We start from the raw sequence: 11,764 nt of genomic DNA on the forward strand, positions 1-11,764 counted from the left end.
ATACATAAATGACAGTAAATGGGGTGACTGTGGTGCAAGAAGATAGAGCGGTTGTCTACCAGTCCTCCCAGTTGCTGTGTCAATCCCTGTCTCCTCCAGTCTCGTGTCAAAGTGTCCTTAAGCAAGACACTGAACACCAACTTAATTGCTCCCAGTGAGTGTTGGCCAGCTGCATAGCAGGTCGCCCATCGGTGTGTGATTGTGAGTGAAAATGGGTGAATAAGAAGCAGTGTAAGTCACTTTGAGTGTCAAAAGGTAGAAAAGCACTATAGACCATTTACCATAATAAGTATGTATCTATGTGTCAATGTTTAAGGCTTCACATTCAGAAATTTAAAGACTATGTCTCCAGTAAGTTACAATAAACTCAATGTCACTATTATAAACAAAATTAGCACACCCACCTGATGCCTGTTATTTCAGACAATCCAAAAGAGCCTGTGATATGCATGGAAGCCCAACTTTATCTAGTCAATCTTAATTTGACCCTGATTCTTGTCCTTGCTGGTGGTGGTCCCACAGGGTGGTGGCTCCATGTTATTTCTTTGGCCTGTGCAACCAAGCCCCATGGATGAAGGTCCATCAACCAGACTAATGAGCTCGGCCTCCCAGGTTTGGTTTTAAAAGGTTGTCCCAGTTTCTCTATTGTGGGGGAGTAACACATTGCTGTTCCATTTCCTGCCTCCCTGACTTTTATTTTGTATTCCCTGTTTCCACTTCCTGCCTTGTCTGTTCTGCTACTTTACATTAATCACCACACCTAATTGTCCTGCCTAGTTTGCCTGCCAGACTTCTCTGTGAAGCAACTCTCCAACTCACCTGCATGCCAGGTACTAGTCGAATTTGTACCTGAACCTGCTCACCTGTCTTACCCCCTGGCTTAAGTCTTTTTGATTATCTGAACTCTGCTTGACTGACTTGGATTCTGGATTTGTGTTTCTCTCTGGCCTTGCTCAGAACTATGATTTCATTGACTCTGTTTCTTGGATTGTGGACTTTTGCCTTAACTGTTCTGTGTCTACTTACTGGATCTGAACGTGAGTTTTCTGAACCTGACCCTGTGCTCTGTCAGTGCTCTAACCCTGTTGTGCTCTGCCCCAGTTTCCTGTCTCCCTAGTGTTTTCTGTCCAGTTCCTTTTTCCTGCAGTACTCGTTCAGACCTGACCCAATCTGCTCTTTGGACCTCAAACTCCCTGTCTAGACAGTGTCTGAAGACATCTGATCTGGCATTTGTCCAGCTCTGCTCATTTCTGCTCTGCCCACTCCCTCACCTGTTCCTCCAAGTGCACTGTATGTTCAATCCCCCGCTGTTTCTGGCTAAAAGTAAGCCCCTTTTGATTATCTGCATTTTGCCCCTCGAAGAAATGTATTATCACCTGTATCTCTTGTCCTCATTGCTTGGTCTCCCCTCTTCATTCGCACTGTAAACTGCATCCTGAAATCAGATTTCCCAGCTTTCGGATCTCCAATCATCTACTTCCACTATTAGCAATAAACTATCTTAAACCTTTCCCTTGTGTCCGTGCTTCTGGGTCCTATTACCTAAACTTATGACAGATTGATTAGAATTAGTTTTACTTTCTACTTTTTTTTTTCTTTACCCTTTTACTGAGAGTAAGGTGAATGACAAATGATTTCATATTTGAAAACGTGTTGAATACATAAGTGTTTACTCTAATAATACTGGTGACTTTCTAGCTGTTAGGCACAATAATATTACACGCTGCCACCATTCTGTTCATCAGTTAACAAATTATTTTATTGATTTGGCAAAAAATAGACGTAAAAACTTTTGCATCATTATTTAAAATTCTAATGAGTTTCTAATTCTCCTTTACCATTATTTGGTTTTGGAATAAAGGCTACAGCACTGTTTCAATGGTATAGGTAATTATTCCTGTGGGGAAGGGTCACCCCAGTGGATCATTTGTTCATGGCGCAACCCTCCTCAATTTCTACGAGGCTTGGGACCAGCACTGCACGGCTGGGGTTGGGGGTTTGGCTGTTGGGGGTTCAGAGTCTTGCGCAGGGACACTTCTACATGTGGTTGGGAAGAACCTTCGATGCTTAGGGGAATTGTATCTATGAGGTGTGTGTGTGTACAAATTATTCAAGTGTCCTCAAACAGATTGAATTTAGAAACAGAGTGAAAACCTCTTCACTGACTGTTTAAGGACAGATTAAAATGTTTTTTTTTTTTGTTGAAATCATTTGGGAATATGACGTCTAATTCAATTTTGATATTAGGCTCTGTTAGACTTCAGTCTTTTCCGAATACCAAGAAGGATGGCAACTGTATGGAAGACTTAACTTCTTAAAAATTGGCTCATTATAGAATAAAGTTAAAGTATTGATTTACTTTTACAAAAGAACATTTTGTGAAGCAAAAGAGCAAATTTTCAATAGCTAGGACAGAATCAGCCTAAACATATGGGAATAAGTACTATTACACAAGAGTTGATCAAAATCCTCAGTTCGCATTTCACAAAACGTACAACTAAAAGGCCCTTAATGAATTTTTGCAGAAAGATATCGGTAATGCCACTGATGATTTTGAAAAAAACTGCCTTTATCTTATTCATAATTAGATATTTAGGTGGCAAGTTTCAAATCTTCCAGATAAGAAGAAATAAGATTTTTCCCTTAAGACTTTACATATAGTACATAGACCGAATCATTTTGAAATATTGCACAAATGGTTACCACAGTAGTGTGTATAAATAACAAATATGTATAAAAATTACTCAGTTCCTGTAAAGCATTTGAACACCAAGCAACTGATGGCAAATTCATTTAGAGGTATGGTATATTTTCTGCACATATATAGCACTTTTCTACCCACTGACACCCGAAGTGCTTTACACTGCTTCTTATTCACCCATTTGCACTCACACACACACACACACTAATGGGGGAGATGCTATGCAGGTGGCCAACACTCACTGGGAGCAACAAAGTTTGAGTTCATGGTCTTGCTCAAAGACACTTTGACATGTGACTGGAGGAGCCGGGGATTGAACCAACAACTGTGAGATTGGTGGACAACCGCTCTACCTTCCTGCGCCACAGTACATCAAGACATAAGACTACAAAAATAAGTCTGGAAATTCCCTCTGCTTCACTAGAGAAAATTCCTATTCCTCTAGAAGACAGGTTTCTTTGCAGCCATCTAATAAACCTTTTTAGAATTTATCTAACAGAAAAACACATAAATTAGCAAAACACTGTGTAAGTGTAAATATAATGTTGAGAGCAACATGTTGTATGCAATTTGTTTCATATGAATTAGTATTTTATAATTTCTTTTCCCATACTAATAATACTAGATTTTATCTTAATAAACAGTGATAGCATAGTTTGTGTAGTTCTTTGGAGTGCACTCCAGCTGACTGAGAATTCGGATCCACCAAATAGGCCTAAATGTTAGGCATAGGTGCGCAAGGTCAGACAACAAACTACTGTCATTATAAGAATCGTGTACTTGATGAGCACTTGAGATGATTTACAGACATTACTGAGAATTGAGAGCAAAATCTTAAAATAGGGAACACTGACCACAGTGAGCTGTGTGCATAATTACAGATGACAGAATTAAATGTTAATCTTACAGTCCACTTGCCTGAAAAGAAAAGAGACTCAAAGATTGACTGTTGTTTTCTTCCTATGCGCTTTACTATATTGGAACCACTGGCTGCATTGGTTCCAATGAAATATGTGAAAATCCCAAAATTACAAAGAATAAAACTAATCACAGCTATTCTACATGAGAGCAAAATTCATATAGTATACAAGACAAACTACTCATTTGCCCTTACAAAATGAAAATCAGGCTGTCCAAGCTGAAGCAGAAAGTAGCTCTGCAATACAGTGTCCCAATACTGTATACTGCAATGGGATGCAAATGTGGAGTTCACAACAGTTAAAGGGATCATTTGAATTTCTTGTCACAAGATTGTATGAGTTACTAACCAGTAGTGATGTAGTTTTATCAACCTAAACTCTGGCTCTATATTTCTCAACCAGCCCCAGCTTGGAAGGACAACAGCTGCATCAGACAATACCCCATACTACCTTTAGTACTCCCTACTAAAAATGTTGTTGTCAAGGTTTAAAAGGTTCTTCAGCAACTGACCTTTTCTGCTGCTGTTGTTGTTGCTGTGGAGATGTTGGGAATTCTCTAAAAAAATTACTTCTTTAAAACTGGTGTAAGTCTCCTTATATCTTGATTAACACCCCCACCCATATATAAATGTTAGTGCAAACCCGATACAAATGATAGGACAATTAAATTTCAGGCTTTTTCAATTCAAAATATTTTAACTAGTTAATTCACCAAATAGCTCAGATTGGCCCGTGTTTCTGCAGAACTACTTGCAAATGTTCTGCCATACCATTGTAAAACAAGGAAGTGCAGTGGGATACACAGAGAATTTGGGTGAATAACTTCTTTCATCTACAAAAAATCAAAGTAAAGAGATTTTGACTCCATAAATGAGCAGAGGTTTACTGTTTTTTCTCAATTTTAAAATATATGTCACATATATATAGGTGGTTCAATTTTAGGGTCAGATTTAGATATGAAAAATCTCTGTTTTAAATACATGACAGAGCATAAAGCTGCACTTTAACACGCTGTGTGGACACAGGGTTAAAAAACTCACCAGTGGATCCCAGAACAAACAGAACAGTGGAGGAAAGGAAGGACAGACTTGGATCACTGGCTGGTGTCTGCAGGCCGGAGACTTCTACTGCTCACGTGGTCCAGGCTGTTACCTGCTGCTCAATCTCTAATAAAAGCAAATGTCCTCTCACTTCTGTCAACCAAAGACTCACAGACTATATCACATTGAGCTAGTTTAAGCTTTAGACAGTAGCCAATACCACTGAATGCACTGTTAATGTCGCTAGCTTGTCACTAGCATGCTAATAAACCAATTACATTATAACGCTATAAAAACTGCACGGAATTAATACAATATTACAAATGTACACATGTAGTTACCTTCTGAAAATTGCAATAAGGTCTTAACTAGGCAGTATTACTTTAAATGATGCAAAGGTATGGAGTTATTTACACAAAGCCTTATTGTAACTAGTCTTTTCCGATGCTGATTTTGTTCAGTTATAGACAAACTGGCAGCTTTACTCTGCAGTGTTGCTGGGGTCACCAAAAAATTACTCCTCTGCTTCAGTCAGCAAATGTTCTTGTTCCTTGTTTAAATTCAACCGCACCAACAGTACTCAGCTGTAATGTGCATTATCTACAGTCACGTTTTTGGTATTGAGCAATATATTATTTTGGAAAAATGTTGTTAGCAACTGAAATGTTTTTTTTTACCCATAAAGCATTGCAATATTCAGTTAAACTTTGCAAAATGACAGAACAAGAAGTTATTGTAAAATAGTACTGTAGAAATTATAGCAATGTGTTACAGTGTATGCGTTACTCACACTTCCAGTTTTTTTTTCTAATATGTCCAATGGCAAGTGAAATATCCACATTAGGTGGAAAAACAGGGAATTTGCTTGCAAATGGCATTTTCAGAGAAGATTGGTCTGTTGTACTGAACACATTGGATTATTAGTTATACTGTAATTGAAACGTGTATCCTGAAGCATTCACATGAAGCTTAGGGTACTGTCAATTGGGCAGCGAATGCTGGGGAACATATAAGTTAGTTGTACTAGTTGGTTGCTATGGTAATGGGCTTGTGATTGAACTCAAAACTGGAGAAATGGGCCAAACAAGGTGAACTGACTAAACATGGGCATACCACACATTATATATATATTTTTGGTAGGGTTATTGTAACTCTTGGTACTGCTCTAGCCCCAACTACCCACCCCCTGATGTACCTATGCTCACAAGACTGTGTAATTCTTCATACATCCGTGTTAAGATGCTAAACTGGCTGTAATGTAACACAGTGTGATGTAATTGTCTATAGAAATCAAAGGCTGGTTGTCTTTCTCTCGCATCCTAAACCTATAAATTCCCCAGTGCTTTTAACTGTGTGCAAAGATGCAATTTATTTTCCTGTTCAGATGGTGCCACTGATAATGGGAAACATTTGGATGTTGAATATTACTTTAATAGGACAATTTTTAATATAAGGAAGTGAACCTTTTCAATTGCAGATTAATTCGAACTAAATCAATATGCTTGATTACACTCAACAAACAACTTTATCTTGTTCAGACCTGCCATGCAAGGTCTGAACAAACATAATACTCTCGATTATTGCATAACTTGGATCCCTACTTCACCGACAGTACCTCCTCCAGTCGGCGAGGGGCAATATTCTGCCAATGATCAAAATCATCTTCCGGGTTAAACGTTCCATCCCCCTGCCTCGCTCACCATACAATCCTTCCGGTTTGACCGCCATCGTAGACACCAGGTAGGAATTTTAGGGTCATGTCTGCCAGTTAAAACCAATAAAAAATCTTCGCCATCCGTCACTTTTTTTTAAGTAAGCTGAACATATTACATTATACTGACTTAGCTCAGTATCTGTGTCCATTATTGTCAATTGTTTACTGTAAATTTTACACTTGTTAGGTCTGAACAGCATCGCCGGTTGTGTTCCGCTAACATCACTAACAGCAGTAGATAGGTAGCGGTGCACGTATGGAACATTACACATTGCTGCCAGCCACAACCAGTAATAATTTGTGTAACGTTAATTGGCTTAACCAACATCGAGCTAGAGTTTCAATGCGGTTTTTATCTTCGAAGTTAGCGAGAAGTTAATGTGGGCTAACGTTAGCACCAATCCAGTCGATTCCTGGACGCTGTGGGTGCACTGTCAGATAATGAGAAACCTAAATGATAGGACTTTGCTTTGATGTTTCCTGCTTGACTTAGGTTTTTGCTGCCTTGTACCTCACTTCTAAGTCGCTTTGGATAAAAGCGTCTGCTAAATGACTAAATGTAAATGAATTCGTTCATTTTGCTTTGACTGAACGTTACACTCGCTACATTATCATCACTGTACTGGAAGTGGGACCAGAGCAGTAAATGTTACAATTTGTCGTGATTTTTAGTGAGTTGTTTCAATGGCTGCCAAGGCTCAACAGTTAGTATTCTAGCTCATACTGGCACATTTATAGAAATACTCATTAACGTTCAGCGTTAATAAAATAAATAATGAAGTCCTTGGTTTATGACGTGGGGTGCTGGAATGTGGAGAAAACAACTGAAGCCACTGAATGCTGTTGTGTAGCTTTAGCTCAAACTACTTTGTTTGTGTGGTCTTTTGCAGACATGGCCATTCGCTACCCAATGGCCGTTGGCCTTAACAAAGGGCATCCAGTTACTAAAAATGTAACTGCTCCCAAACACAGCCGCCGGCGTGGGGTGAGTATTTTTTTCAAACTGAAATAAGGTTGTTTAGAGTAGCTGGGATAAGTCAAACTCTTGTCTGTATGTATCAGCTATTCTAAAGCACTGATGTTGTCTCACATACACCATCGTTTCCAGTAGGCCAAATAATGTCGTGAATGCACTAGCAAAAGTGCATCACGGTTTAACCACCATTATTGCCTTGAAGGCATTTGATGTCTTATGTGCGTGTTAAACTTTATGCTGCAGATGCTACCTGTTTTAAATGAACATGGATAGAATTGGCTTGGATGCTACCTGTGTTAAATGAACTCTGGAGCACCTTTATCAGCAGTGCTTCCTCTAAAGTTTTTGGGGCATGGTCTCATTAGCATGGTGTCCTACCATGCCTCTACTATTAAACAAAAACACTGCACTAGTTTTTAGGTCGGTGTGAATTAACATACGCGCCATACTAAAGGGCCAGCTGAACACCAATACGGCAGAGTTTGTATTTTGATTCCAATTCAATTAGAATTGGCTTTGAATCATTTTGGCAGCAGAAATATTAAAAGGACTCAGTGACTATCATGCTTTACTTCCACTGATAACTGATTAAATATGAAATGATCAGTAATTTCCACTGTGTACAGATATACTTTAACTATACCTTGTTTTTCCTGTGCAGCGTTTGACCAAACACAGCAAGTTTGTTCGGGACATGATCCGTGAGGTGTGTGGTTTTGCGCCATATGAGAGGCGAGCCATGGAGCTGCTGAAGGTGTCAAAGGACAAGAGAGCCCTCAAGTTTATCAAAAAGAGGGTGAGTTTGTCATGTCACTCATATTTGTCAACTGTGTGAGTGGACTTGTATAGCGGTTTTCTACCCATTGGCACTCAATAGGTAGGGGTGGCTGTAGCTCAGCTGGTAAGGCAGTCGTACATGGACCCCAGGGTCAGTGGTTCGATCCCCGCTCCTGGCTACATGTTGAAGTGTCCTCGGGCAAGACACTGAACCTGGTGTTGCTCCCGGTGGGTCAGCACCTTGCATGGCAGCCACTGCCATCGGTGTGTGTGTGTGAATGGGTGAATGAAAATCAACGTTGTTTATAACCACTCAAAGCGCTTTACAACATTGTGTTTCTTATTCACACAATCACTCTCACACACCGATGGGGGAGCTGGTATGCAGCTGTTCAACACTCACCAGGAGCAACTAAGTTGGGATTCAGTGTCTTCCTCGAGGACACTTCGACATGTGACAGAGGAGCCGGGTATTAAACCAATAACTGCAGAATTGGTGGGTGACTGCTCTACCTTCCTGCACCACAGGCACCTACAATGTGTGACCATAGTACACATTAATATGGCAGAATAGTACACAAAATGTATATCTTGCAAATATGGCTTTTCACAGCAGTATATTATTTTTTTTATTTGGACAATGCTTTTTGTTCTCGCACATGGCATGTATACAGGCAAGGTATTTGCATGAAGATAACACCAAATAAAGGTTACAAAACAGGGTAATTCCAAACAGCCTGTCTTTTAGCCAGATACTGTGACATGCTGATGGCAGGTCTGCCATGCAAGGTCTGATCTACCAGAAGCCAATTGGCCATCAAATGACTGAGCTACTGTTTACATATATCTATATTCATGTGTATAATTGTTTGTATGTAAACACTTGGAAGACTGTAGCAGGGATTTAGTGTGCAAAAGGTTGTAGTCTAGGTTTGCCTTCTGAGGGGCACATGGAGCATTACACTGACAACACAACTCAGCAGAGAAAGTGGAAATTACACACTGCTGAATCAAGTCCAGTCCTAATGTTGCTGTCTTTCATCCCCAGATTGGAACTCACATTCGGGCTAAAAGAAAGAGAGAGGAGCTGAGCAACGTGCTGGCTGCAATGAGAAAGGCCGCTGCCAAGAAGGACTAATCTGTCACTTAAATAAAAGTTTGCTTAAATAACACAACAACCAATCTGGGTTATTTCTCTGGTGCTTTGCCACCGTGCTTCTGTTCTTTTCGGCATATCTTTCTTCCTAATGTGCAGATTTTCATATACAATCTACAACTACAAATCCTCAGTTTGTTTCAACTTGGTTTACCATGACAGTGGGCCATATTGAGGGTAAGCAGAGAACTGTTGAAGCAGTGTAGGAATAAAAAGTTGTTGGGCTGATGCGTTTATTTATTTTTATTACCCCTCTGTCTCTGCTTTTACAGTTGCTGTAGTTGTGCTTGTCAGTGTTTATACTGACAAGTGGACATAATGATATTTTATTTCTACACCATAATACAACTCTTTTCAGATGAGCTGATATACTTCAGGCTATCAGTGCTTGTTTACTGATGATTACACCTAAACACTACTCATGTAAAGTGAGAAATACATTCTGTTATACATAAACTTTCACGAGAATCCAAACCAACTAATGGTTATAGTAATAAAGGCTAAACTTCACTATATAAAATCCAAATAACACCTTACTGATTTTTTTATATATGTTGATTTCAGTCTATATATCGGTAGGATGCTGAGGTTGGAGCTGCCAGGCAGGAGGTCTAGAGGAAGACCAAAGAGGAGATTTATGGATGTAGTGAGAGAGGACATGAAGTTAGTTGGTGTGAGAGAAGAGGATGCAGAGGATAGTTAGATGGAGGCACATGATTCGCTGTGGCGACACCTGAAAGGGAACAGCCGAAAGGAAAAGAAGAAGTAGTTTGTAATATTGAAATGTTTGTACTTTGGACGAACTTGGCAATATATTTTGACTAAGATGTAACAAAAAACAGACAACAGCTAGCGGCAAAATTACCACACAGCTTACTCAGATTTCTCCCTCGGGATTTAAAATGATGATACACTTAGATCCTCCAAAAGCTGGCATTGCAACATGACGACTGTCGCATCTGGCAGAATGAATTCAAATTATAAATTTAATTTAGATAAACAGATCACATGCTATAAATCTAAATGGGTGTTTTCTCACATGAAAAACAAAATAATGTTGCGAGATAGCATTATTAGGATAGAACTGATTAGTGATCTTGGCTCAAACCACTCTGCGAACACCTGGTGCGCAAACCATCCTGGGATAACTAGCTACCACAAATCTGCCCAAGTCAACTGCCAAAGCTTTTTTTCTCAATTATCCTAATTAAACAATGGTTATGGCATTACAATGTCAAGACAAATATAAAGCTGCAACAATATGTTCATTAAAACAGTTGAGTACAACATTCATAACTCGACATCAGTGAATATTGTTTGGCCTAAACATTTAAGCAGTTATTAAGCATTTCTAGTTTTCTTTACTACATGTTACTACATATTATTTTAAAACAAGTGACTTTAGGTTTACGGTTCTCACAAAGGACAGTTGTGGCACAGTAAGTCTTGGTGAACTGTAAGATACGCTGGTACGTAGTAGTGTTAAGAAAACTGCACATAAAATATCTTGTAATCTGCAGAGCACCTTCTCCAGAGCACTTAGGCATTAGAGCAGGCTATGCCATAAACTGAAGATCACTTCATAAAAAATATAATTTATAAGGATGCAGGAACTTTGACAGTGTTCTTTATCGTTACCTCCATTAGTGTCTTCGATAAAAAAAGACCAAGCAAATCCAAATGTAAACTATAAAAAGAGTCCATAGATGTAGCAATTGCAAAATATGAAGCATATAATTCGCCCATCGGACCCTATTGGCTGCTTCCTTCAAAATAATAATAATAATAGTTCATTTTATTTATAAAGCACTTTATGTTTGTTGACAAATCTCACAGTGCTACACTACACTAAGATTAAGAGCAAGAATAAAACATAAAAAATATGTAAAGGATAGAGATATATAAAACATAAAATAGCATACCTAAATTTTAAAAAGTAATGATCACTACAAAATGCTTTTCTGCACAGAAAAGTCTTTAACTGTTTTTTTTAAACAATCCACAGTCTGTGTTGCCCCTCAGGTTCTCAGGCAGAGCGTTCCAGAGCCGTGGAGCAGCTGCTGACAAAGCTCAGTCTCCCATTGTGTGGACTTTGGTTCTGGAGGGGTAGAGGCAATAAGTGTTGGTGGAACGAAAATGTCTTGTTGTAGTTTGTGATGTGATGGGTTCTTTAAGATATTGTGGCGCATTTCCATAGATGCACTGGTGGGTAAGTAGACAGAGTTTGAATTCAATGCGAAGGTGCATGGGGAGCCATTGAAGTGTCCGGAGAACAAAAGTGATGTGCTCCTGTTTCTGCACCCTCATAAGGATCCTGGCAGCACTGTTTTAAATGTATTGGAGCTTTTGAAGGTTCTGAGAGGTCAATCTCACGCAGAGCTGAGTATCATCAGCATAGCAGTGGATGGAGACTCCATGCTTGCCAATGACGTGGCCTAGTGGGAGCACATAGAATGGGTGAATGAGATTTGGCATCACCT

The 11,764-nt window shown here is 39.3% G+C and overlaps 1 protein-coding gene across 1 annotated transcript; it reads left to right on the forward strand.

Moving 5' to 3' along the window:
- Positions 1-6,314: 6,314 nt before the first annotated feature.
- Positions 6,315-9,306, forward strand: rpl36 (ribosomal protein L36). The gene is made up of 4 exons (XM_067513587.1): positions 6,315-6,401; positions 7,266-7,360; positions 8,013-8,147; positions 9,177-9,306. Exons 2-4 carry the CDS (start codon positions 7,268-7,270, stop codon positions 9,264-9,266), a joined length of 318 nt encoding a protein of 105 aa, XP_067369688.1. The 5' UTR covers positions 6,315-6,401; positions 7,266-7,267; the 3' UTR covers positions 9,267-9,306.
- Positions 9,307-11,764: the final 2,458 nt, after the last annotated feature.

The sequence above is a fragment of the Channa argus genome, chromosome 8 (genome assembly GCF_033026475.1).
Source record: "Channa argus isolate prfri chromosome 8, Channa argus male v1.0, whole genome shotgun sequence".
NCBI lineage: Eukaryota > Metazoa > Chordata > Actinopteri > Anabantiformes > Channidae > Channa > Channa argus.